Source organism: Martes martes (genome assembly GCF_963455335.1).
Source record: "Martes martes genome assembly, chromosome: X".
Classification (NCBI taxonomy): domain Eukaryota; kingdom Metazoa; phylum Chordata; class Mammalia; order Carnivora; family Mustelidae; genus Martes; species Martes martes.
Genome location: NC_137897.1, coordinates 101,978,719 through 102,006,418, shown reverse-complemented (window position 1 = coordinate 102,006,418; position 27,700 = coordinate 101,978,719). Strand labels below are relative to the sequence as shown.

At 53.6% G+C, this 27,700-nt stretch overlaps 2 protein-coding genes across 3 annotated transcripts in view; one reads left to right on the top strand and one right to left on the bottom strand.

The window, feature by feature from the left end:
• Positions 1–223: 223 nt before the first annotated feature.
• Positions 224–14,344, top strand: ELF4 (E74 like ETS transcription factor 4; the record flags this gene model as incomplete). 2 transcript variants are annotated; one of them, XM_080795183.1, is made up of 8 exons in its annotated part: positions 224–295; positions 4,547–4,718; positions 5,147–5,239; positions 6,584–6,775; positions 7,662–7,745; positions 7,822–8,014; positions 8,610–8,987; positions 9,842–14,344. In XM_080795183.1, the coding sequence occupies 8 exons, from the start codon at positions 224–226 to the stop codon at positions 10,641–10,643; spliced, it is 1,986 nt and encodes a 661-aa protein (XP_080651309.1). In that variant the 3' UTR covers positions 10,644–14,344. The 2 variants fall into 2 exon arrangements, with proteins under 2 accessions (XP_080651309.1, XP_080651308.1); XM_080795182.1 differs by having other exon boundaries at positions 5,147–5,245.
• Positions 14,345–18,034: 3,690 nt separating this feature from the next.
• BCORL1 (BCL6 corepressor like 1) overlaps positions 18,035–27,700 on the bottom strand; it is a 62,205-nt gene continuing 52,539 nt past the window's right edge. Inside the window, exons 12-14 of the mRNA XM_080831297.1 lie at positions 24,830–24,907; positions 23,680–23,833; positions 18,035–20,303 (exon numbers count right to left, since the gene is read on the bottom strand). Coding sequence (XP_080687423.1) covers positions 20,021–20,303; positions 23,680–23,833; positions 24,830–24,907 — 515 coding nt within the window. The 3' untranslated portion in view covers positions 18,035–20,020. The remainder of the gene's footprint in view (positions 20,304–23,679; positions 23,834–24,829; positions 24,908–27,700) is intronic.

The window sequence follows — 27,700 nt, the reverse complement described above, 5'->3', positions numbered from 1 at the left end:
CCTTCTCCCTAGGTCACTCCTGTGGTTGGCCCAGCCTTAGCATGCAGCCTTGAACCTGGCATAGGCCACTGCCTACTCCAACTCTCTACACCCCTTATTTTACTGTGGCTCGGGATAGAGGCTCTAAGTTCCAAGGTACCTGAATAGCATCTCCTGGTCAAGAACACCCCCGCAGCTCCAGAGGGCCCTGTGAGTCCTGCTGTCAGCTCTCTGAGAAGACAGTATGGCCATTACTTTGCAGCCCAGTGACCTGATCTTTGAGTTTGCAAGCAACGGGATGGATGATATCCACCAGGTATGGCCCCAGAGAACACAGCCCGGTCGGCCAGGCGGACGATCAGACAGACACAGACAGGCTGGCAGAGAGCAAGCCAGGCAGCACCCCCTACTAGCCAGCCAGCAAGTACTGATCAAGCACCTACTAGGTCCAGGCCGTTGGGTCTCCGTGCCAGCCAAACCGTGCACCTGCTCGTCCCTCGTGCAGCCAGTCAGTAGTCCCTGGGCGGTCATTCCGTGTGCAGTCACGGGGCACCTGCTGTCACCAAGCCAGCCGTATGGCTGCAAAACACAGCGGCTAGGCTGTCAGCCGGTCAGCAATGCGGGCTGAACGCACAGGTGCACACGGACCCTCATGCACATGTCTACCCCCTTCCCGTCACCTGCAGTGTCACAGTGAGAAAGCTGCTGGGACAGCCACATAGCGAGCATCAGCTCTCCCAGGTGGCCCCACAGGGCAAAGACCAACCCCCGGCCCCTTCAGACTCATGTCTCTAGCCTGGTTGATGGGCCCTTCCAGAACCATCTTTTCAGCCTCGATCTGAGGATGCAGATCTGGAAATGCAGTTCTCTGGTGGGGGAAAGGTGATAAGGAGGACAGATTTGCAGCACTTGGGGCCACACCGCTCCATATCTTGCTCTGTACTGGGGCTGAGAGAGCATGTTTTCCGTGCACTTGGCTGTACCCACTGGATGGTGTCTTGGCACACCTATTGCGACCCTACACTCCTGTCCTTCCACAAACTGGAGAAGCAGCAGCCAACTACGGTAGAAGGAACAGAAGATTAAGAGTCAGGAGTCCTGGTTTCTGATCCCAGTTGGGCTGCCACAGTATCACGTGGGCAAGTCCTGTCCCCTACCCTATCTGGCTGCCGTCTTCCCATGTTCACCAAGAGGAGATCTAGTTGGATTATTTGTAAGGACAGCCAGCCTAATACTGATGCTCTCTGTGCTGAATCCTCATGAGGACAGAAAACTTTATCTGACCTCTAGCGGCCTACCCAAGGCTGCCCCCTAGTGGGCTCTGGGCACATTGTACTTTCTATGCCGCTGGGTCTTCACCTAAAGTTGCTCTTACCCAACACCTGTGGTGTGCCAAGCCTGGTGGAAGGCACCATGGGAAGAGAAGGGGAGAAGAATCTAACCACACCAGGGTTCTCGATACTACTAGTCATTTTTTTGCCTTTTCTGGTCTGCTCAGCAACTGTCACTGTTCTTCATGGAGGCTCTTCTTCCCTCCTGATCCCACACCTGCCTTTCCACCCTCCGCAGACAGCTTCTGCTCCAATTCACAGAGAAACTCAGAGCCAGGGACACCCTCTGTTTCCCTCCCTTCTCCCTTTTACTGATGACATCACTGTTCCTGTTTCCTTCCCGCTGCTGACCTGTGACAAAGAAGTGTCCCTCTTCCTTCCAGGGGTATCTCCTACCCGTACTTAATCTCTTCTCTCCTGCCTCCAAGACCTCAAACCGTTGGTCACCGCCAGTGTCTCTCTATTAAATCCTTCAGACCTTCCAGACATTTCTTCTCAACCCAGAACATCTTCAGGCCTCCCCAGCCCTAAAACACTCTCCCCTCTACCTACCTCCTTCAAAAAACCACCTTCTTAACTCCTCACTGTTCGTCAGTATGGTCTCCACCCTCTGTGCTTACATTCTCACCTCCTTCCTCTCCCTTTTTTAGGAAACCATTTATATTGAAAGATGTGTCATTAATACCAAAGAGTGTATAAATCATATGTATTTATGTATATGTATACATATATATATATGAATAATTATAAAATGAACATCCATGAACTCACCATCCAGGTTAAGAAATAAAAGCATTAGTCTCCTCGAAGTCCCTGATACCTCAAACACTCAATGACAGCCGACTCTACACTGGGCCCATTCTATACGCTTTATGTGCATTGATCTGTTTACCTGCCCCCCCCAGTTTTATAAATGAGGAAACCGATGCCCAGCACGGTTAGGTAGCTTGCCCAAGGTCCCACTGCTAAAGTAGCAGAGCTTGGTTTCAAATCCAGGTCGTCTGGCTCTAGATCAGGACAATCCAATGGAATTTCCTGAGATATTAGAAGTGTTCTGTAGTGGTCCTGTCCAGTACAGGACCACTAGTCACAAGAGGCTATGGAGCACTTGAACTATGGCCAACGCAACTGAAGAACTGGACTTTTAATCTTGAAAAAGTTTTAGATTCACATTTAAATAGTCACCCATGCCTAGTGGGCACCATATTGGACAGACAGCTCTCAACTCCATGGCCTCAGCCCTTCCTCTCTGAGATCCGTCGTACTGTGTCCCCTGAAAGGGCTCCAGCCAGGGTGACTGTTCAGTGGCCGAACCCAACGGCATTTAATCAATTTTTATTTTTCTGCATCCTTCAGGAGCATTAGGCAGAACTGAACATTCTCATTCTTCTTCATGAAAAAAGAATTAAAAGCCCCATAAAAGAAAATTTGGAAAATACAGAAAATTTGAAAGAAAGGGAAAAAAGTCACCCAAAGTCCCGCAATCAAAATAGAATTCTTATAAACATTTGTTATAATTCTTCATATACATAATTTAAAAAAAAAAAAGAGTTGCAGGGTGCCTAGGTGGTTCAGTCAGTTAAGCGTCTGCCTTTGGCTCAGGTCATGATCCTGGGGTCCTGGGATCAAACCCTGCATCGGGCTGACTGCTGAGTAGGGAGTCTGCTTCTCCCTCCCTGCCTCCCCCCACCACTCATGCTTGCTCACATGCACTCTGTCTCTTTGTCTCTCAAATAAATGAATAAATAAATCTTTTTTAAAAAGACAGTTGCAACCACAGTCCTTTTTTTAAAAAAAGATTTTATTCATTTATTTGAGAGAGAGAGCATGAGCAAGAGAGCACAAGCAGGGGGAGCAGCAGAGGGAGAGAGAGAAGCAGGCTCCCCACTGAGCAGAGAGCCCGACATGGGGACATGGGGCCCAATCCCAGGATCCTGAGATCATGAACGGAGCTGAAGGCAGCCGTTTAACCAACTGAGCCACCCAGGCACCTATAGTACTTTTTTAAAAGAAGCTTGCTTTTATTTATTTATTAATTATTTATTTAGCTTAAAAAAGAGAGCAAGAGCAGGGGGAGGAGCAGAGGGAGAGGGAGATGGAGAGGGAGATAACCTCATGAGCACAGAGCCCTACACAGGGGCCCTATCCCACAACCCTGAGGTTAGTACCCAAGCTGAAATCAAGAATCGGACACTCAACCGACTGAGCCACCCAGCCGCCCCAATCATACTCCTTTTTCATTTAGCTTTGTTTGATTTGAAAACAACTATGTCCTCCAGGGGTCAAATTCTCATCCTTCTCATTGTATCCACTCGAGGGGATTTCATGTCCACCCTTTTGAGCTCTTGGACACATATTTTTGACTCACTGATAGGTATCTCCATGTTAAATATCTCAAAGGTATCTCAAACCCACCATATGCAGACACTGTCCCCCTTCTCTTTCTCCACAACCCTGCTCCTCCTCCTCCTCCACATGAGCAGTGTCCCCGTGTACCCAGTGAATCAAGCTGGAAATTGGAACCCTCTTCCCCATCCAGACAGGGGTTGGGTCCTAACCTCCCACCTCTGTAATGCCTCTGTTCTTCCGTCTTCATTGCCAGAGACTGAACCCTCAGAGGTGCACAGTCAGAGCCCTTAACCCTGGCTACCGAACTCTGACTGTAGGCTGAGCCCTTCACCCTCACCATTGACTAATCCTTTGCCACTGGCCTGCGAAGGAGCCTAACCATTCTCATAGACTGAGCGCTAACCTTCGCCATGGATTAACCCAGAACTACAACCAATTAAAACTGTCTGGCCCTGGGGCACCTGGGTGGCTCAGTGGGTTAAAGCCTCTGCCTTCAGCTCAGGTCATGATCCCAGGGTTCTGGGATCAAGCTCCGCATGGGGCTCCCTGCCTAGCAGGGAATCTGCCTCCCCTCCCTCTCTCTGCCTGCCTCTCTGACTACTTGTGATCTCTGTCAAATAAATAAATAAAATAAAATAAAATAAAAACAAAAAACAAAACTGTCTGCCCCTGAGTACAGGTGGTGCAGAGCTGCCCCATCTCTGTTAATCAGGAAGCTACTCAAAGCCTCACCTAGTGAGGTTGGACCCAGAGCAATGTCATCCCATACAAAGGACAGCCCTGGGGGCTCCAAGAATGAGGCATTGTAAGAAGGGCCAGATTTTGGTAGGGAGGGCTTCCTGGCAGAGGCAGGTGAGCTTTAAACCAGATCCTTATCTTGTCCATAGCTGGAAGACCCCTCGGTGTTCCCAGCTGTGATCGTGGAGCAGGTGCCCTACCCCGAATTACTCCATCTGTACTCAGGACTGGAGCTGGACGATGTTCACAATGGCATCATAACGGACGGGACCTTGTGCATGGCACAGGATCAGATCCTGGAGGGCAGTATTTTGCTGACAGGTTTGTTTCCTTCCTGGGCAGGGGAGTGTGGAAGAGAAAGGGCTTCTGTCTTCAGGGACTGTAGTAGCCCACAGTGGCTTTCAGTGACCCCACGCAGCAAGGGCAGAGCCCCAAAGAGTGGGGAATTAGATAGGGTGGTTAGGACAAACAAAAGGTCGTACCACTTCATAGAGGAGGAAACCATCCAAATGGATCCATGGTCTTCCGAGATGGAGTGGGACGTGGAAGAGTGGAAGGGGGACTGGCTGGGGTGAGTGTAGAGAAAAGGTGGGGAGTTACAGTAGGCGGTGCGCTAGCCCTTCCAGGTCCCTCAGCTCGTTAGCACTGTTCTCTGGGCTGGCCTGATGAGCTCTCTGCCCCTGCGCTGAGCACTGAGGGAACTTGTTTTCTGCTCGCCCTGCACCCCACACCATGGAACGTGGAACCAGATGACAATGAAGCAGCCTCACAAACCATGTCAGCCACTGAAGTCTTGCTCAATGTTGAGGCTCCCAACGACATCCTGGATGAGAAGCAGATCTGTAAGTGTGAACCCTGGTGCCTTAACTCAAGGCAACAAAAAGTGCCCTTTGAAAATATCACCTCTGAGCCCTGGATTCGCAAGCACGTGTGCCCACAGCCACGGATGGCTGCGTAAACAGGCTCTTGAGCTGGGGCAGGAATGGTGGGGGGGTAGGGGGCACTGGAGACAGGGAAACGGTAGCCAGGGGGAGTTTCCTTTTCCAATTTTTAAATTGTGGTAAAATACACATAACATAAAATTGACTACCTTCACCATTTCTCAGTGTCCGTTTGTATTGTTGAGCAGCCATCACCATCATCCATCTCCAGAACCTTCCATCCTGCAAAACTGAAACTCTGTACCCATTAAATACTCACTCCCTATTCTCCCCTCCCCTCAGCCCCTGGCAGCCACCACTCTACTCTTTGTCGCTATGAATTGAACTACTTACTATAGGGACCTTAAAGGCGACAGGAGTGGAGTCGCACAGTAGTGGTCTTTGGGGACTGGCTTATTTCATTTAGCATGGCATCATGGTCTGTCCATGTTTTAGCATATGTCAGAAATTCCTTCCTTTTTAAGGCTGAGTACTATCTGCCAGGGTGACTTCGGTCCCCTCTGCTCTCTTGCCAGGGCCCCCAGGAAGACTGTGCAGGGCGTGGCTGATTTAGAAATGTGCCAGGCTTGGAGCTCACCCCTCCACCTCCCGAGAAGGTCCCCAGGGCAGGCTCCTGGCCCAGCTCCCCCTCAGGCCTTTGCCTGACTCGTGGACAGGAGGACTTCTGGCCCCAACTCTCCCTTCCCGAGGAGGTGCTGGGATCCCGTCGGGGAAAGAAAGCCTGAAGCTGCCAGTTAAGGGTCCCAGCACTTCTGTTCCTTTCCCTGTCACTAACGTGCACTCAGGCTTCAACAAATACTTACTGCATGCCTCCACGTGCCAGGCACCAGCTTGCTGTGTGACCTTGGACACATGCCCCGGCATCTCTGGATCTCAGTTTCCTTATCGGGAAAGTGGAGGAATTGGGCTAAATGATACCTGAGGCGCCTTCCCGTTGTAAAACAAGTGAATGACGAAATCAGGGTGGCCCTTTACCCTGGGTGTTGCCTGGAACTTCCCCACTCCCAGCAGTGGGCTGTAAATGTGGCAGCCGTGATTGGGGTCAGCTCATGCCCACAACCCCGCAGATGTTTCCTCTCCTTGTGGTGTGAGACATGTGAGGCATTTTCAGGTGTATCCTGTATCTGGGGCTGTGGGGGCCAGCTCCTCCGTCCTCCCCGGGAGCCCCCCATTCTCTGACGTGCCGGGAGACCACACTCCTGCCCCGCACTGGGCCTCAGGCACCTCAGGCCTTTCTCCTTACAGTCAGCACCTCCGAAATGCTTCCGGACTCGGACCCTGCTCCAGCTGCCACTCTGCCCAACTATCTGTTTCCTGTCTCTGAGCCTGATGCCCTGAATGGGGCAGGTGACACTGATGACCAGGAGGGGCACTGTCTAGAGGAGAAGGTCCCCAGAGAGGAAAGTGCCAAGAAGACTGGAAAATCAAAGAAGAGAAGTAAGAGAGAGAGAGAGAGTGAGAGAGAAAGTGCGTGTGTATGTATGTGTGTGTGACTGTCTGTCTGTCTGTCTTCAGGGGGGTGCAGTAGGAGGGGGCAGGTCAGTGAGACTGTCTGGGGTGAGTGGGTCAAGGTTCATAGACACATTCAGAGGACAGCTCTTTGGTGTGACAGGGATCGATGAAAAGTCCTCCCTTCTGTACAGCCTGGCCTCATTGGTTGGCCGGCCCAAACCATGACGTTTCCCACGCTGCTCCTGTCAGCCCAGCTTATGTGTAAACTCGTGCAGAAATGCCAAAGATCCCAAATGGGTTGCATCCTAGTCTGGTGTTCAGATACCGGGCTTGGCCCCTTGGCCAGTCCCTGGCCATCTGGGGCCCTCTGCCTGTAAAAGATGCCGCATGCAGTGTGCTTATCTTCCTCCTCAGACCTTGTGGAGCTTGTGCGAGAGGACTTTGGGCTTTCCCAAGCCCCCAATGTTATTGATTTACTCAGGCAAGGACTGCCTGATACTGCTTTGTCACTGTGGTGACCCAAACCCCAGTCTCACGCTTACCTGCACGACAGCTGCACCTTGAGGCTGCCTTCTCCTTTCCAAAATCAGGCCAGGCGGGTTGGGTTCGTCGAAAGGTGACTCATTCATCAGCACTACACTTATGGCCGCGCGGGCAGTAGAGTTCTGGTGCATCTCTGGGGCCCCAGCAAGAGGGCGGGATATTGGGCAGGCGTGGGAACCCGCAGGCTGTGGTTGCAGAGAGCGATCCTGGGCCTCTGGCCCCAGTGACCTGGTTCTTCGTTATCCGCCGTGGCACCCCACTCGGGAGCCTGCCCTGGAGCCCTCCGTATGGTCTCAGCCTCATCCTGCTCCCCACCTTCCCCTCACAGTCCGGAAGACAAAGGGCAACCGCAGTACCTCACCGGTCACTGACCCCAGCATCCCCATACGGAAGAAATCGAAGGATGGCAAAGGTAGGGCTGGGAGTCAGGCCAGGTGGGAAGGGGGTCGGGTTGCCTGGGTGGCTCCTCACCACCTGGCCCTCTGCAGGCAGCACCATCTACCTGTGGGAGTTCCTCCTCGCGCTTCTGCAGGACAGGAACACCTGCCCGAAGTACATCAAGTGGACCCAGCGAGAAAAGGGCATCTTTAAGCTGGTGGACTCCAAAGCTGTGTCCAAGCTGTGGGGGAAGCAGAAGAACAAGCCTGACATGAACTACGAGACGATGGGGCGGGCACTGAGGTAGGAGCTGCTGGGGCGCTGAGTCCCTGCCCTGGGGGCTTTACCAAGCTCTTCTCCTCCAAGACGTCCTTCCTGCTTTAGGGTCTGCTGATGCTCGGTTCTGCTTGCCCCTAAGCCCGTCCCCAGGCACCTTCTGGGAGGCACAATCCCCTCCCTCTTATAGCTCCGTCCTAGCTTTTTCTCTTTTTATAGAGAAGAGCCTTTTGGGGCCTCCCATCCCCACGAAGGGCGTTCTGCCGGCTAGAGACCTAGGGAGACAGACCTGAGTTACCCGTCATTGGTCTTGCAGGCTGGGAGACAGCTGAGTTCCCCACCAGCCATCCCCTCCCATCCTTCACTCCCCCCTTATCCTTTGCCCCAAAGCAGGGTGGGGCTAGCATTTGAAACCGCTTTTCATGGCCCTTCATATCCTCGGGGGGTGGGGGGGTCTCAGAAATTCCATAAAAGCCTTCCAAGTCCAAGAGTTGGCCTTACCCCTTCCCTTGACCTGAGACTCGCATCTGGCTGTCGGGCCAGCCTCCACTGCCTACTCACCCTGCCCTGGAGGGCGGTGTGTGCCTGCCTAACTCCCCACACCCTGACCCCTGTCCCCCAGATATTACTACCAAAGAGGCATCCTTGCCAAAGTGGAAGGGCAGAGGCTGGTGTACCAGTTTAAGGAGATGCCCAAGGACCTAGTGGTGATCGAAGATGACGAGGAGAGAACTGAAGTCACGGCGGCCTCCCCTCAGGCCTCCACTCCCTCCACCTCCTCCACCAGTACCACCCGACGAGCCAGCTCCAGGGTCTCGGCTAGAGCTGCTCCCCAGGGCAAGGGAGGCCCTTCCTGGGAGAAGCCAAAGGTTCAGAACGTTGGCTTACCGCCGTCTGCAAATCTGGAATTGGGACTGTCTGCGGATGAGGAGATCCCCACTACCTCCACTGTGCTGGCCTCTCTCCCAGAGAGCCAGACCAGACTCACCAAAGCCGTGAGGTAAGGGCCCCAGATTCGTTATATGTCTTCCCGGAGTACCTCGTGTCCGGGGGGGATGTTCCCAACCTCTTGCCGAGTTCTGCTGTATCTCCAGTCTCACGGGAACCTCACAGAATCCCTGGGAAGCCAGTGGAGTCCTTGTTGGTCAAGAGAGGAAAAGTGACTTGGCCACGGTTGCACACCAAAATAATGGCAAAGCCAGCCCTTGATCTGTGTGGCGTCTGTCACCAGCTGGGGGCGTTCGAGTTATCTCAGAGTGCTCCCCCAACTGTCACCACAGCCCTCCATGTCAGGGCCCATCTCCCCAAGCCCCCTCCACTGCAGAAAAGTGGCAACGGAGAACGTGACAGAGATGCCCGTTGTGCTTCCCTCGGGCCCTCCAGGCCCCCTCTTGCTGCTGCTTGTCCAGGTGAAGTGTCTCCACATTTTCCCTGAGAAGGTTGGGTTTGAGCTCTGTGTATGTGGCACTCAGTGGGCTGGCGCGGGTGAGGTGCCCTTCTGAGGGGTGGTGAGGAACAGGAGCTCTGGTGTCCGAAGGCCTAGATGTGGGTGCCTGCGACTAGCTGTGTGGTCCAGGGCATGTCACCTAACCTCTCTGTGCTCCTGTTTCCTCAAGCTGCAAAATCAGATTATTAATCTTACTCAGTGCGTGGGCTGTTCGGAAGATGGAGGGAAGTACCACATGTCGGTCCTTTGGGCTGATTCCTGACCTCTACTAAGTGCTCAGTGGACGTTCGCTGATGCAGCAACAGAGAGGACCCCTCCAGCCAGCTCCGTCCCACCTGCGCCCTCCTCCCTAGCCCGCTGGGAGATGCCTCCCGCCTTGACCGAACCTGTTTTCTGTTTCTTCTCAGTGCTTCTGCGGTGCCCGGCAACATCCACCTGGGAGTGGCCCCAGTGGGGTCGGGCTCCGCCTTGACCCTGCAGACAATCCCACTGACCACAGTGCTGACCGGCGGGCCTCCTGCCGGTGCTGCTTCCACACAGCTCGTTCTTCAGAGCGTTCCGCCGGCTTCGACCTTCAAGGACACCTTCACTTTGCAGGCCTCTTTCCCCCTGAACACCAGTTTCCAAGAAAGTCAGGTGGCGGCACCAGGGGCTCCACTGATTCTCAGTGGTCTCCCCCAACTTCTGGCTGGGGCTAACCTTCCGACCAACCCAGTGCCATCCTCTGTTGCAGGAGCTGGACCGGCCGGGCCCAGCCCTCAGCCCCCCGGGACTGTCATCGCTGCCTTCATCAGGACTTCCGGTGCCACCGCAGCCTCTGGGGTCAAGGAGGGGCCACTGAGGCCCTCCTCGTATGTGCAGGGCATGGTGACTGGGGCCCCGATGGAGGGGCTGCTGGTTCCCGAAGAGACCCTGAGGGAGCTCCTGAGGGATCGGGCTCACCTTCAGCCACTTCCCACCCAGGTGGTTTCAAGGGGTTCCCACAATCCGAGCCTTCTGGGGAACCAGACTTTCTCTTCTCCCAGCCGCCCCACTGTTGGGCTGACTCCAGTGGCTGAACTTGAGCTCTCCTCAGGCTCAGGGTCCCTGTTTATGGCTGAGCCTAGTGTGACCACCTCTGGGAGCCTACTGACCAGATCCCCAACCCCTGCCCCCTTCTCCCCATTCAATCCCACTTCTCTTATCAAGATGGAGCCCCATGACATATAAATGAACGGGCTGGGGGAAGCGTGCCTCACCAGGCCGAGTTGAGCATCATTTTCATACGGACTTCCTCTAGCAGAGACTGACTGAAGCAGGATATCTGCCCTTACTTTTCGGTGGGATCTCAGTACACCGGATCCCCTGTCCCCGACCCCTGCCCGGTGTCACCGTGGCCACACCATGCCCAGTTTGAGCGTCCCTGGCATCAGACCGTGGCCTTCAAGAGCACTAGGGGATATACTCTTGTCAGGGTAATGGGCTGACCGGGTGATGGAGGGAGGAAGAACCTCCGGAGAAGTCTGTGGCTGGAGCCGATGCGGGGGCTCTGCGGGGAGAGTCCTTTCGTGGGGCTGTTTCGCCGTCTGTGTTCCCTCCACGGGGAATTTCCTATCCCATATGTGAATATCTCTGTATGTATTTGTGTGTACTCGTGGGTCTGTATCTCTGTTTCTTTGGGGAGGATGGGGGTGTAGCTGTGAGGTCTTCAAGGGTGTGTGTCTCTGGGTCAGCTGCAGAGATGGTGGGTTTTTTTCTTAAGGGAAAGCATTCTCTAGTTCCCTTTGGACAAACCATTCAGTTGCCCTGAGGCTATGGGGTACAGGCTGGATCCCCCAGACTGGGAGAGATGTCACAGAGCTGGAGCAGATCCAGGGGAGGAGGGTTTCGGTGGACGTGTGTGCTGGGGAAGACGGAGTTCAAAGGGACAGGGTCGGACCCAGATACGATGTCCCCATGCAGGGCTGGCTTAATTGAATATTTGTGCCAAGAGCCTGGGCTGTAATACCAGCCTTTGCTGGTACACTGGCCTACCCACCCCCCACGACCCGGGGATCCTCTTCATTAGTTTTGCCCCAGTGTCTCCCTGCTGTCCGGCGTGGCTGGGGTAGTCGTGGAGCAGCGGACACTGAGGCTGCCTCCCCTCCTGCCCGTGCGTGCCCGCTGCCCAGCCTGCCTTCTACTCACCTTGTAGGTTTGCCAACCCCCCTCCCCACGATGGCTACCGCAGACCTCGAGTGGACCGTTGGCCCTCATCGCCAACTCCCACACCTAGCCCTGACTCTACACCAAGAAGACAGGAGCCAGCGGATGTGAGCCCGCATGACACTTCTATCTCTGCCTGGTCCCCTGCTTCCATCTTCCCTCTTTCTGGGGACGTTTCAACCCACCCTCTCCTAAGTGAACCCCTCGACTTCATTCCTCCTTCCCCTTCTTTGAATTAGCTTGCCTCTCTCCAGCCAAATTTGGGGGCAAGCCTAAGAGCAAAGACGCGTCAGCCTCAGAAACAATTCTATTATCTGGTGAATTTGGTTAATGTGAATCAGTGCCCAGGCCCTTGGCTATGTCCTCAGTAGGAAACCATCCACTTGAACTAACTACCTCCCCTGGTCGCTGCCAAGCCTCCTGTGTTCTCTCCCACTGTCTTCTTGTTCTTATCCCCTTCTCTCTCTGGAAAGAACCATTTGTGGGTTTGCAGGTGTGTTTATTACACATCTCCAGCACTTGGCATTAAAATGCTTTTTTCTAATATAATCCGTTTATTATGACAAATTCCTGATGGTGGAGAGTGAAACATCCCGTAAAAGAGTCACCTTAAAAAAATTTGCACAAAGGCGCTAGGTGGGTTAGGGGGTGGCCTTGCCCCCCCCCCGCCCCCGATTTCACAGAGCTCATCATCTGAAGGTCACTGATACCCTTACCTGACATCAAATGTCTTCTTCACAGTTCTCAGTCCCCGAGAGCCCTGGCGGCCCATGACACTACTTCCCACCCCCTCCTGCTGCGGCCCCACACCTGCCGCTCTAAGTGTGGGTGTGCCCCCCCCAAAGGCTCTCCTCCGTTCTTCTGGCTCTGGCTTGGCTCTTTGGGGACGGGTCTGAAGTCGAGGGCGGCAGCTCCTGCTTACATTTCTAGCAGCTGGCTGGACATTTCCATCCAGATGCCTGTCATGCCTCAAAGACAGCCCCTCTAGCAAACAGGGATTTTTAAAAACATGAATTTTAAAGTCTTCTCACACACACACACACACACACACACACACACACACACATACACACACGAAACCTTTCCCCTCAAAAAACAAACAAAAAGCTGTCATGACTTGCCTATTTCTGTTCATTATGCCACCATTTTCCTGACCTTCTAAGCTTGACATTTCAGAGCCATCTGATGGCTGCCTTCCTTTGACCCTGTCCCCTCCCCCATCTTCTGAAGTCCAGGCCGTTTGCCACGTCTCTGAAATCTAGCCTTTCTTCCACATTCCCGGGGCCTCCAGCCTAACTCAGACTTACCAGAGCTCAGTGCCCTCCCAGACACATCAACACACACCACAGTGTGACCTGTCTCATCCCCTCTGATCTGCCAGCACCCATTCTGTTCTTTCTCTGCTAAAAACCCTTCAGTGACCCTTACTGCCTGTAGGTAGGGGCGATACTCAGAATGCTGAGCCTCCGACCTGTTCTGGGCAGCTGAGCACCAACCCTGTATTTGCTGAATCTCCAGGCCAGCCAGGGGTCCTAGAGGAGGGAGGAGGGAGCACTTGGGGGGCTCAGGGTTGTAATTCCCGAGAGTGAGGTCCCAAGGCCTTGACCTGGCAAGGCCCTTCCCCAGGAGGTCCCAGCTGACTTCCCAGTTGTCTCTCACTTTGTTTCCCTGACCCCTAAAGGATGGCTCCAGTCCTAGGGATTTGCTGGCCTTTTGAGCTTGCCTCTGTTCGAAGTTTCCCACCTCCGTGGTTTTGCTTTACTTGGTTCTGCTCAGCCAGAGTGCTCCACGCCCCCTGCTAGTACCGATTAAATCGAACCCATCCCTAAGTCTTGATGTGTGGAAGCTGCTTCCCCACACCAGCCTACCCTTAGATGAGTTCATTCTAAATTCGCAGCAATTGCCACTCTTTGGGCAACTGATCGCGAACAGCCTGTGACATCTTCTCTGTTATAATCACAAACTGTTACTTAAATCTTCAATGACTTGACCTGTTGTGTCTCCCCAGTTGGTGTGTTCCCTTCTGAGGGGTGGGGGGCCAATGCACCCACAGAGCAGGGCACAATGCGAAGCATCTAGTGAGCACCAGCGAATATTACTGATTGAGCTGGTGGAGAGATGGGGACTAAAGTCTGAGGCTGGTGACCTCTGACCTCCCCTCTGCACAGGCACTCACCCCAGGTGCTTCACTGCCCAGGGCCAACCCTCCCTGGTTCAGTGCCCTCATGGTACCCCCATCCCCACTGCCCAGCCTTGCCCCTGAGACTTGTTACTACTTTGAACATTCCCTGCCCCTAAAGAAACTTCCCTGTCCAGTTTCTTTTCCTAATTCAAAGTGTTAAATTAGCTAATCTGGTCAACTCACCTGTGCTGATCTAGTTATGGGAGAGGGCTGGTGGAGACCCTCAGGAGACAGGTTCATTTTCACCAGAGTCACATGGCAGCAACATCCTTGCCTCTGCCACGGTGTAATGGAGTCAGGAGACACTCTCCTCACCACCCAGCAGCCGCTGTGTTACTCCTTCCTCTGGGCTCCCACAGCACTTCGCGTATACCTCTCATTGTAGCACTTGGCACATGGTAGCTCCTTAGCTATGTGTTTATGTATGTTGCCCCTCCAATAGACTGTGAGCTCCTCAAGGACAGGGACTGTGTGTTAGTCACTGATGTATCCCCAGCGCCTAGCACAGTGCCTGGCACACAGTAGGTGCTCAATAAATGTTTATGGAAAGAATAAGTGAGTCTTGTCTCTAATGATGGGGATTTCAGCCCTAGACTGTGGCAGGCAAAAGGGGGAGGAGAAAACGACCCATACTTGGGAGCTTTCGCAGCTTTTGGGCCCCTCATGTAACACTGCTGGCAGCTGCTGCTTTGCCCGCTTCTGCGCTCCCCCCTCCCAAAAAGGATCCACGAGGAGGAGCCCTCCCCTCCCCCAGGCGGCTTCCAGCTGTGCTGCGCTGTCGCCGGGAGCCGAGGGCCACTCCTGAACTCCCGCCCTTTGTCCCGCCCCCTTCAGCACTGTTTCCTCACCCCTGGGTGGAACCGAGTGGCAGAAATGTTAGGCCCAATGGAAGGGGCGGGGCGAGAAGTTATTTTCACCAGCATGGGTCTTTCTGACCCCATAATGTATTTTTAGAGGCGGTTTGGTTGTCGCTGGTTCCAAAGCTCCTGGACCCGAGGTGGGCGCTCATTCCCCTCCCGCCGCTCTCCCGCCTGGGAGGCCCAGAAAGTCGCAGCCTCCGAGAGCCCCGGCCCCAGGAGCGCCGGACGTGGGGACCTACGTCCAGCAGGTGGCGCCGTCGAGCTAGCGATGAGGGGCCGACGGCCCCGGAGAGCCCGGGATGGGAGAGGCGGCTCGGGTGGGGCCGGCGTCTTCCCGTCCCTCCGTTCCGGACTCTGCGTCCCCGACAGTCCCTGGGCGGCTCCGGCCCCCACCAAGGCCTCCCACGGCTCCGAAGCTTCGAACTCCACGAGCTCCCCGGACCCCACCCTCCACTTTCCAGGGAGAATTTAGCGGGGGCTGAACGTCCTCTCCCAATTGGCCAGCCGCGCCCGGCCCCGCCTCCTCACCGCCCCCTCCCCCGGCCTCCGCCAGCTGCAGGTGAGCGCCGGGCCCACCCCGCCTGGCGCGCGGGCCGCCGCTCTCCCCAGGTGCCGGGAGGGAGCCTCCGCCGAAGTCTGCCGCCGCCCGCCGGCCCCCCGCCGCAGGCCGCCCGACTCGGCCCGCCTCCCCACCGCGGCCTGCCTTTAGCTGCAGGGCCGCGAGGCGCCGCTTTCCACCTGGAAATCGGAGAGCGAGCGGGCGTTGGATGGCCAGCGGAGGGCCCCGACCACCCGCAGCGTGAGCCCGGGCTCCCCGCGGGGCTGGTGCGGAGCCGGGGAGGCGTCGGCACCCGGCGGCCCGACACTGCGGCGGGCCAGCTTCCTTCGCGGTGGAAACCCGGGGTCTAGGAGAACACGTGGAGTCCTGGCCCGCCCCGCTGCGGGGTCCAGAAGGCCCGAGCAGGGCACCTCCCCTGGGCAGCTAAGCAGGCCGCCCTTGGGGAGGACCCCATTCCCCCTAAAACACACACAAACACACCCGCACAAACACACACGTCTTAGCAGGGGCGGGATGCAATAGAACACTGAACAGCTTCACTGTTAGATTGTGGAAGGGGCAGTTTACTGCCCAATTCGCCCCCCTCCAACCCAAATGGGGATGCGCGGATAGTGGCTGGTCCTTTTGCAGGAGACACGGAGACTTGAACAGGGCCCCCCTGTAACCCTGCACCCCGAAGAGGAACATTCTGGTAAAACCATCATTAACTGTAGGCCCACGACCTTGGCACGCAGGAGGAACTAACTTCAGCTAAACAGCTGTGTTTGCCCAGTATGATTCTCTTCCTTCGTGGGTCAGTCGAGACCTATTTGGCAGATGGAGCAATGAAGACTGAGAAAGACTGGGTTCCCACCTGAGGCGAGCCTGGGCGGTAAGTGAAGCTGGCTCCTTCCCCTAGGCCCCGCGGGAAGGATGAGAAGGCCCACTTAATGAGAGGGAGGCCACCGCCCTCAGCCTAGTCTGGAGCAGGGATGCAGGTCCTGTGACGGCCCATACCTCCTGCCTTCGTCTTCCCACCCCAGCAGAGGGGCAGTGAGGGGTCTCTAGGAAAGGTGTGGGGAAAGGAGCCCAAAGGCAAGAAAAGAAGGAGCTGCGGATGGGCTTTGCTCGCAACTCGCCTCTTTTCTGCAGGGAAATAAAGGGCCACGTGTGTCCACACACCCAAACCCAGATACCCATGGCTGCCCATGGCTGCCCACGGCCCCCAGAAGTTTCCTCTCCTGTTCTTTTGGGGTCACGCTGACTCTGCCCACAGCATCTTCCCTCCTGCCTTAAGTGGAAATCCTTACAGTCAGTACTGTCACCACTTTCCCTTCGTCCTTTCTTCTGAATCTCAAGCGATTACCTCTCTTCCTCTCCGTCCTCCAACACCTCCAACACATTGTTACCAGTTTATTAAACAAACAAAACCCCTCTATCATTACCCAGTTTTCCTGTGGTTCCCTATCACCTAAGGCAAAAGTCCAAGCTGTGCTCCTTGGCATGCCTGGCAGGGCTCTGTCCCCTCCAGCTGCAGTGACACTCAGGTGGCTTGTAGTTTCCTGCACATACCACCCTCTTATTTGTCTCTAAGCCTTTGCTCCAATTGTCCCCTCAGTTCAGAGACGCTTCCCTGTCACCCCTCATTCCTGTTTTTCTACTGAAGTGTCAACGGGGTACCCTCTCCCAGAAGTCCTGCCAACCACCCCACGGCTCTCGCCCATCTCTTTGAGCTGAATCCTTGCCCTCACCACATAGCTTTCGTGACCTACTGACATATCTGATTTCTTAACTGCAAGTTCCAAATGGAGGACTGAGCTAAAATCAGTGCTGTTATGTGGTTGTTTGGGAACATGAGAAAGCAACTGTTCTGGAAGCATCAAGATCAGAAAGTGGGTAAGCGAAGGCCAATGAGGAAGATTAATGCTGTGGCTCAAAGGAATGGATGTTCCTCCATCTGGACAGAAAGACCTGGGTTGAAGTGTGCTCCTGGGGCTTGAGCAAAGGGCAGCTCACAATTCACTCCCAGGGTTGGCTAGGCTCCGGCTGGCCAGACCCACAGATCCCCTCACCTGTACACTGACAGGGTTCTGCAGAGACTTAAGCCACAGGGAGAGGTCCTAAGAGTATAGCTGAAACATCCCAGACCTATCAGACATCCCCTTCCCCTCAACCAGTAATGGGCCCATTCTGGAGCCAGCAGTCAGAAGGAATTGGAACTTCTACCACTGTTTTTCCGAAGTGGGGAGGAAAGGTGTAAAATCTAGGATGCTCATCTTGCCTCCACAGTAGCTGGGTCTTAGGAAGCCAGAACCATGGAAGGCCTGTGCTGTGCGGGTGGGCAGGGGAAGCACGGGCACAGCAGTGTGGGAGTGAAAAGACTGTGTGGTCAGACACAGATGTGGGTGGTCCAGGGCAAGGGAGCCAGCAAAGCAGGTGATTTCCTTGAATTAAAGAGGATCATTCCTTATAGCCACCTAAAAGAGGGTTCCTCCTTCCAGTTCGGCTACTCCTATGGCAGACGAGGAACACACGCACGCACGCATGCACGCACAGCTAAACGGATGCAGGGACTCCGTTCTCCCCACCACTCCCCGCCCCCTTACCCCATGACGTGCCCCTGCTTTGCCTTTTCTTTCCAGATCTTGCCCCAGTGGCTCAAATGTTCACTAGCCCCGCCGCCCTGTCCTCATTTGTGGTACCCAAACTGCAAGGCAGGATCAGGGCATTCCCATTGACTTCATCAGGATGCCCATCTGTTTTAACCATGGAAGAGCCAATACAGGGAGAAGAGTAAAGACAGGAGACAGAAGCCCTGACACAGGTTTTTCAGTATGCAAGTGTTTTTGACTCCACAGCCAGTTGCTTAAAATGAAACATAAAGGGCAGCCAGAATACACACCCAAATGCAAAAAGGTAAAGGCAAACATAAAATAAATCACACAATACCATGAACCCCCACAAAACCAAAAAATTAAAACCCAAACCCCTCAACTTTATATATACATATGTGTGTGTATATATATATATGTACATATATATATATACACACACATATGTATATATTTTTTTTTTAAAAAGGGAGAACAACTGTTCAAAACCAACTGGGCAGTATGGTGGGGGTGGGGAGCAGTCCTACAGAAGGGGGCCTAGAACTTCCCCCTGGGAACAAAGAACAAACACAATACAAAGAAAATAACCACCAATGCTCCTGCATGGGTCAGGAGTCTCCAGAGAACAGATTGTCCCATCCTCAAACTGGCTTTTTTTTTTTTTTTTGCCTTTTTTTTGTCTTTTTTTTTTTTTTTCCATTTTCTTCTTTTGTTGTTGTTGTTTTAGCACCTGTACAATAAAACTGTACCATCTCCAACCAGAGCCGGCCACAGTGAGGCCCTCCTGCCTTTGGATGGTACATACTCTCTACAAGGATTGTTTGGAAAAAATAGCAATTGGTAGAAAAATAAGAACAAGAGTAGGAAAGACAATGCCACAGAGCGGGGCAGGGACAAGGGACCACCCGAGCTCCTCCCTCTCTCTCCCAGGACGAACCCAGCACCAGAGGCCAGGAAGGAGACCTGGCAGGGCCCCACAATCAGCCCCAGGTCCCACGGTGGGAGCAGAGCCCAGCCTCCTGCCCTCACCCAGGAAACAGCTGAGGCCCGATCTCACATCCGGCAGTTCATCCCAGAACCCTCTGCAGATTCCAAAGGAGAATGGGGGACAGAGGGAGAAGCAAGGAGGAGAGAGAAGAAGCGGGTGCTGAGTCTGGCAAGGGGGAGAGGTGAGGGTCAAGGGCTAGAAGCTGAGAGACTCAGCATCCAGAAAGGGTGAAGGCGAGAAGGGGTGCGGTAGCTGGAGGAGGAGGGTGAGATGCGGGAACAAGCCCATATTGTGCACTCTGAGGGGAGCAGTGAACGAAGTGTGAGGAGGGGGCGATCTTAGCCTTCAGGCCCATTCCTGACTCTCTGCAAATAGAGTGACCTATTAACCCCTTCCCCCTACAATCCACCCCTCCCCAGAAACACTAATCTCAAGAAAGTGGAGCTGCTGCAAAGGGCAGGTAGTGAAACAAAAAAAAAAAATGGTGGGGGGGGAGCACCAAAGCCTCAGGATTACCCTCAACCCCCCAACCCCCCACCAGCACCAGCCACCTTCATTAGTCACAGGTCCTCAGCACCCCCCAGCCCCTCCTGCCCCCTCCCCAGTGGGGTGAAAACAAACCTGGGAGTCACTTTGTCGGAGGGAGGGGGCAGCTCCAGAACTGATCAAGACAGACAAAGAAAGGTGAAGAAAGTCCCTCAATACAACAAGTTGTCTCAAATCGTCACAGTGATACAGACTTATCAGAAACCAATGAAACAATACAAATTAAATACTAATAAAATAAATACTATGGAAGACTGAAGAACACAGGGGAACGGAGGAGGCGCTCAGAGATTTGGGCTTTTCTCATTTCTCCTCCAGACAGGCTGAGGCCACCCAGGGCCCAGGTGTGGTCTTGGTCACACACAAAGGAGGCCAGTCCAAGAGACCCTGGCGTCACCTCCCACCATCCCCGGGATCTCTTGTCCTCAGACGTGGAGTTCAACTCTCCACCCCCATCACCAACCACAACAACAAAGACGATGACAGGGAGATGAGAACTAATCATAACCGGAAAAAAAAATCCAGTCACTAATGCTGGCATTGATAAGGCGGCTTCTTGTTGGTCCGTATTATTGCCTCATTCTGCAGTCTGGTGCTCGGTGGGGGAAAGACATGGGAGGTGGGGAAGGGCGAACTTGGGAGGAGAAAGAAGAAAAGGGAGGGGCTGTTTCCCAGGTCAACTGTTCCAGGGCTGGAACTCCACCTCAGACCCCAGGAGCCGAAGGAGCTCTGGCTCGTACCGCACCAGCTCCACAGTCTCAGAGGAGCCTGGGGCGGATCTGTCGTCCATGCCTCCGGGCCTCTCGGCTGGGGTCAGAAGCTGACTGGAGACCACTTGCCGGTAGAACTCAGCCTTGGGCAAGGTGGCAATTTCAAAGTGCGGGAACCGAGCCTGAAAGATCCTGGAGGAAAGCTTCAGCCTCTTCAGGACGTCGGTAAAGAGGAACCAGTTGCAGGGCCTGGAAGAAGCGAGAGTAGGAGTTAGGGAAGGGGGCTGCGGGGAGGCAGTGGAGTGCCGGGAACACTCCGGAAGGCCCCGGAAGGGTGACAGTCTGACTGTCCCCCACCCCCCACGCCAGACTAAACCAGGGGCCAAACTCTCCTGTTTCCTCCAGGGGCTGAACCAGCTTTCAGCTTCATCTCCGGCACTCAGCCTGTGACTGTCCTCTTCCCACAAAGCGGGAGCAGGAGGGAAAGGGAACTTCTAGAACCTAAAACCCAGAGCAGCCGTCCCCAGACCTTCCCCCACGCCCCATGACCTGGAATTTACCATCTGCTGGGACCAGTTCTTCCCCCCAACCGACCCCTGCTACCCTGTCTGGTTTCCCTTTCCTGTTCTCACTCCTGCTTCCCCTGCCTCCTTGTTCTCTGAGACCTTCCCCAACAGACGGGGAGCCGTGGAGAAAGGCCTAAACTGCGGGTAATCTAAAAGGCATTTCTCTTTGGCTCTGGAATGCATTAGACAAGTTTTTTCTCCAGTGGCAGCACCGTCCTTTCTGCAGGGCCGGAGCTCACATTACAGCCAGTCTGACTTTGCTGAGCACACCCGACTGGGCGGCAGCCTGGGGACAGCTGGGAGGGGTGCTGGAGAGGCCGCTCAGGGGCCACGTGCTCCCCGCTTTGAGCAAACCAGGAAGACGTGCTGCATCCCCGCGTCAATGGTCCCCATTCCAAGGCGGTCCCTCCTCCTGTGGCCCTGTCCTGCCCGCCGCGGCCCCACCAGCCTCCCATGCGGCTTCCCTCTGCCAAGAGTCACTCTGCTGCACCGCCACCCGCCCTCACTGGATCCTCTGTTACTATTCGTTTTCTAAAAAGAAAACTCCACCTTCTCACTCCCTGAACTGCTTTCCATGGATCCCTGGTACCTCCAGCAAACAAACAAACAAACAGAAACAACCCAACCGTCCAAATTCTTTACCGCAATACTGCGAGGCCTTTCAAACACGACCCCCTCCAACCTCTTCAGCCCAGTGCCCCCCTGTAGTAACACACAGACACGCACACACTGTATACCTCCACCCCACCAAGTGCCAGCCGTTGGATGAAGGACAAGCCCTGCTTTCTGCACCCTCCAGCCACCTCTCAGGCCCAGCTCAGATGCCAGATCGCCTGGTCGCTCGTCCCATCTTCCGCGGTCTCGTGGCACTTGATGCACACCCCTTTTACAATACTGCAAACACAGCCCATCTCAGAAAGACTACAAAAGCAATGTTAACTGTGCTTCTCTCCGTGGCACAGGAATGGGGGACTACTATTATTCACTGGACACCTTGCTCAACGGTGTGACATTTTTATTTTGTCTCTTATTAGAGCTGATTATATACTCGTCGATCTCCTGCACTAGCCTGGAGATGCTCTGAAGGCTGTATTTTGGCCCTTGGGGTTTGCCTGCTGTGCCTGCTGAAGATACGGTTACGGGACGGAGTGTTCCGCTCAACACATACCACTCCTACTCAGACCCACACCCCTGCTCCCTAAAATGCAATGCTCTTCCCAGGGACAATAAACGTTCTTCTCACACTGTCAGGAAATGGAGTGCTCTGGGTTTCAGAGAAAGGGACTATAGATGCCATACAGTTGGACCATCACTTTCAAAGAATGAAAAAGAGCCCTCAGAACGTTAACAGTTGGTCCTCAGAATCCGGCTTTGCTTTGGGGATTCCGAAGGCAGTTCTGAAGCCTGCAGGGCCTTCGGGTCATCATTCTACACCTTCCCTACTTCTTTATTAAAGATCTTATTTCTTTGAGAGACAGCTCCAGCGTGCAGCAGGGAGCCAGTAGGGGAGGAGCAGAGGGAAGGAGAGGAAGAGGCAAAGAATCGCAGGCAGACTCAGCGCTGTGCGCAGAGCTCCCCTGGGGGCTCGATCTCATGACCCGAGCCAAAACCAAGAGTCAGGAGCTCAACCGACTGAGCCACCCAGACACCCCTACACTCTCCCTACTTCTTGGAGAATCTGTATTTCCCATTGCACTGCAGCTGTGGGGAAGGACAGATTCCAAAGAGGCAAGGGAGGAAGGGAGGCCAGAACGTCAGGAGACCCAGCTTTGCCCAGACCAAGCTTTCATGTGAAAACCTGATTGCTGCGTGGCAAGTGGCCCTCGGTTGCCCCATGTTCCATCCACACCTGGCGCACACTACCCTGGTCCTTTTGCTGCCTGGGGCCCCAGATCCTGTTTCAGAGGAGGCGGTGCTGAATACCATGGAAGAATTAATTAACTGTGCAACACTATATCCCAGAGGCCCTGCCCCGCCCTCAGGGATCAGCTGATGCCCAGAAGAATAAGGACCAAAAGCCCCTGGAACTTGATCCCTACCAGTGTCATCATATAGGCTATTTTTATTCTTATCAGGCCCTGAGCGAAGGGATGCACAGAGCCTTGTGGCTCAATGGGTAGAGTCATCAACTCAAGGGACTCACTCGAAGGGCTCCCGATCCCCCGTCCTCCCCTCTCTCTGCCGTGTGCACTTTGTGTGCTTTCACTCTTTCAACAAAAACAGGGTTGGGTATCTTAAAAATAGGTATCAAAGGAAAAGGATCCCTAAGAGTGTTTGCAAAGGTATTTGAACTATGTGAAGACACCAAGAAGAAGAAAATACTGAGCGATGGAGTTTAAGAACCAAAGGACAGGTCATCCAGCATCCCCCTAAGCAGCACGGCCATCGGTGCCATCGGTGGAAGGCGACCAGAACCGCAGCCCCGCGAACTCCCTCCTGGATCATCAAGTAAAGATTAAGCCGCGTTTGGTCTAATGGTGTCAGGTATAGTCTAGTCTCTGGAAATGGGTGACACCCGTTAATAACATACACAGTCCTCTGACATGACCGTGCCCGTGCCATCATCTTGCCAACATGAAGGCTCCGAGAAAGCAGCCTGTGGATTACTTAAGGACCCCAGCAGCCCCCTAGCTATGGCAACCATATGTCGCGGCTTTTCCAAGAATCTCAATTGCAAATATTCTGTCTGGCTGTTCCCAGAAACCACAAAAATGTTCCAGAGATTCTAATAGTTCATCAGCCCAAATATCTCCCAGATCATCTCTTACACCCAGGAACAGCAGCAGAATCCTTCGGAGAGCAAATCTAGGTTTGGGGTTTGGGAAGGACACACAGTCAATAAACCTAGAGCTTATAGCCTCTGTTCCGAAGATAACTGAGCAGGGCGGGAAAGTCAGGCTGGCCTTGGTCATGTGCCAGCTTTCCCGAGCTCTACGAGCTCTAGCGCTTGCTTGCCAGGTCTCTGCTTCCTTCTGGAGAGCTCCACCCTTCCCAGCGAGGCAAGCCAGGGGTTGCCAGGATCCTGGCACTCCGTCCCTGTAGTTCTCTTAGACACTTACCCGCGGGACACTGACACTTGGAGGTTGTAGCAAGGGAGAAGAGGCTTGTCTGAGAGCTCGAACATAAAATCATCCTCTTCCACATCATCTCCTTCTTGATCAGAGTTCCCGGGAGGATTATGTAGGAGGTCACAGGCAAAGCCATCTTTTTCCTCTGTAAGGAGAGCACATGGGATATTAGGACTAAGCTACATGCACAAAACTGAGGACAAGAAATGCTCCAACAAGGAAAGGCACCTGAAGGTGGACGATCAGGAGACAGACCCCTGGCTGGGACCCAGTTTCACTGATCCCATGGTTCCCACCCTTGGGAGGGCCCACGAAAGTTCTATCCCTGGGAGACATAATTCTGTGGCCAGAAATCATTATATTCCTCCACCTTTCGGTTGGAAAAAAGCCAGGTGATATGAAGGGTGAGCTGCTGGGCTGTTGGAGATGAAGCCTGCCAGTTCTACCAACAGTCGAAGGCAAGGTAGAAACACCTGCCTGGCCTGCTGGCCCTCAGAAGCCCAAGGGGTGGCTCAGCCAGTTCCCTTCCCAGCCCACATGTCTGGGTGTGGCTCACTTCATTCCATCCCAACCTTCTCCTGCTCCAGCTTCCCCAGGGCTTCGGGGTGGGCACCTCCCCCAATCTGCAACCCTGACCCAAGGGAGGGGTGCTGACGGCATCACAGATAAAGACTCTTCTAAGAGAGGAAAGCCTGGGTCAGAGGCTAAGGGCTCAGGAGAGGATGGCTGTCTGAGAAAGCTTGTGCCCTCGGGTCCGGGCAGGGAGGGAATGAGAGCGGCCCAGGGGAGGGCCTGGGTCTCTCCTGCGTGTGAGCAATGCCAGAGACAGGACGATGCACGGCAGGGGCTTCTGATAGGGTTAAGACAGAGCAAGGGAGGAGAACGGGGTGGGGTGGGGGGACAGAGAAGGAAAACATTACCCAGGGCAGAAGTGGGAGAGGGCTAATGCGGGGTGGCTTTGTGGCATCTGAATCTGGGGGGAGCTAGGGTTTGGGTCGAAAGGGTCCATAAGTTACTCACAGGTGGAAAAGGCTGCCTCCACAGGATCACTCCTGTCTTTGAGAACAATTCATGAAACCCAAAGCAATCCCCCATCTCTGAGCCACGGACAAGCATGGGAAGCATCCGACTCCAAGCTTACCCAACACAGAACTGCTGTAGAAGTCCCAGGACACGCCAGGGTCACCCTCTGCCCGGCCCTGAAGATCCGAGAGGTGATCTGATGAAAGAAGAGAGGGCAGTGAGACAAGGAGGTTAGGCTGGAGAAGGATCTAGAGACAAAGAACGTCCATAGAGGGCTAAGAGGATGGGAGAAGGGAAGGAAGGACCACAAGAGGGCCTGGGAGCTACCAGAGAGAGATACGTTTCCTGCTGTTAATCCAAGGTTGCCAACCAGCAGCCAGGAGCCAAATCTAGCCCACTGACCACCTGGAGTTTGGCTCAGTGTTTTTAAACCAAAAAAAAAAAAAAAAGTTAATTAACATCAAAGTTTTTAAAATTGAGAGATTTCACCTAAAAATCTGGATTTCCATCTTTTCTTGAAAAAAAAAATCAGAAAATCTGGCAACACTGTGACCCACATTCCTGCATGTCAACAGTTGGCTGGAGGGAGAGGCGACATGTGCGTTCTCTGGCTCAACAGTCCCCACCCAGCCTGCTCTGCTCTCCTACACGATCAGCCCAAAGGCATTTAGGTCTGCGATACAGGCTCTTAGTGGTGTAAGGAATGGACTCTGCCAGGAGAATCTTCGACCTATCCCAAGATTTCAATTCCCCCGCGGGTCACAATGCTCATATAGCCAATCAGGATCTCTCCAATTCAAAGTAAGATAAGGAAGCATAATTCCTTCTGTTTCATCTTTGGAAAACATGGGGGAAAGGACCAAGTTTATCCTCATAAAAACCTTTTGCTTACACTCCTAGGTATATACCCAAAAGAATTGAAAACAGGTGTTCAAACAAAAACTTATATACAAATGAATGTTCACAGCGGGTCTACTCACAATAGCCAAAAAAGGAAAAAAAAAAAAAGTGGAAACGACCCAAATGTTGTTAAGCTGATGAAGGGATAAACAAAACATGGTCTAGCCATATAATGGAATATTATTCAGTTATAAGAAAAAACAAAGTACTGACGTACACTACAACATGAATGAACCCTAAAAACATTACACTAAATGAAAGAAGCCAGACACAAAAGGCCATATACTGTACGATTCCATGCATATAAAATGTTCAGAACAGGCCAATCTAGGCAGACAGAAAGCAGACTGGTAGTTGGGAGGGAACGGGAAGTGACTGCCTAATAGGCACAAGGTTTCCTTTTGAGGTGATAAAGTTCTGAAACTCAGCGGGGATGGTTGCACAACGTTATGAATGTACTTAATGTCATTCAATTATACACTTTAAAATGGTTACAATTGTTCATGTTTTGTTCTAAGTATTTTTCCCTACCAAACACATTTTAAGCCACTTTCCACATACTTGACCTGAGGACAGACAGCAGGTCGCTGCTTTGCCTTCTTTCTTCCTGGCGAAGCAGCATCTATGCAATTGTCTCACCTCGCAACCCCACGTGGACAAAAAGCAGGCTTTCATGACAAACTCAATGGTGTCATCTGTGGGCACGTGGCCCAGTGGTTGCCAATATGTCACCTAGCACCTCTGGCAAGCTGACTTAGCTCTGTATGCTTGCTACCTGCCCTCAAGTGACGCTTGGGCAAAGGGAAGGGTTGAGAGTCCAAAGGGCACAGAGGACGAGAGGGCGCCTAGGGAAGCCAAATCCCAGGAGGAAGGTGGCGATGCCTCCTAAGGCACGAAGCTAGTTTTCCCCGGGGAAAGGCACCCCTGCACTCCAATATCCTCCCCTTTTGGGTCACACATCGTATCCACAGAAACGCCTATTAGCTGTTGTGAGCTCCTGAAAGAAATAACTTTTTAGCAACCTTCTAGGAGATGACGGCTTTCTTCTGGCAGGAAAAAGCAGCCAGAGAGAGCTTTCAAAATAATGGCTGAGCAGCTACAGTGGAAAACCTTTAGTCACGTATGTTAGATCTTTTTCTATGTACTCTGCAAAACAATGCTGAGTTCACGACTGGCCGTTTGGGCACTTCTCTGTACCCTGTGCCCTTGAGACCTGGAAAGAGTTTCTTCCAGAAGCATCAGTTAGGGAGCTGCCCATGGTGCCTGGCCTAGTGCTAGGTGTCCTGGGAGATGAAGGTGTGAGATCGTTAAGTTTCCAAAAGGCGGGCACCACGTCTGGCTTGCTCATCACTGTCTCCCCATGGCCTAAGCCCAGGTTCCTGGCACATCATAAGAGTGCAATAAATATATGGGGAAGAAAGGGAGGGAGGAATTACTACAAGGCAAGACCAAAAGTAGCGTGCCTGCTTTACCAGCAGGCTGAGACATCGGGTCCTGATCACTACTGTAATCGTCCCCCCACCTGCCCTGAGAGGTCACAGCAGCCCTCACTCACCACGTTCCTGGGGCTCCTCTCTAGGGGCTGCCTTCAGAGCTCCCAGCATGGCACAGGCCACTAGTTCTCACCGATAGCAAATCTTGGTCATCTGCAGGTGAATCTGCCTTTCTGAGGCAGCCCAATGTGAAATGGCAGGAGCCTAGATGTGGACGTTGGAGCAGGCAACGGGAGCGCACGGCCTGCCTGACGGGGCAGCTTCCCCTCCCGCTGCCTCATAGGCTCCTCGCACAAGCAGGACGAAGAGAGCCTTTCCTTTCCCTTGATTGGCCCTTGCCCCTTCCCACCACTTTCAGTCCTTTGCTCTTTGCCTGTCCCCGCAAAAGTGCCCTCAGCCCGGCAATCCTGTTCCTGGGTAAACCTCCCTGAGAACTGCAAACAGGTAGTCCCACCAGTGGCCGCACACACGCGTCCCCAGCAGCACCAGCCGCAGCAGGCAGACAGCGCCCCCACGGCCCTCGGCTGCTGAGCGGCTGATTTTACGTTCTGTGAATTACATCTCCACACACGAAAAATATGTTTTAACTACTCAGT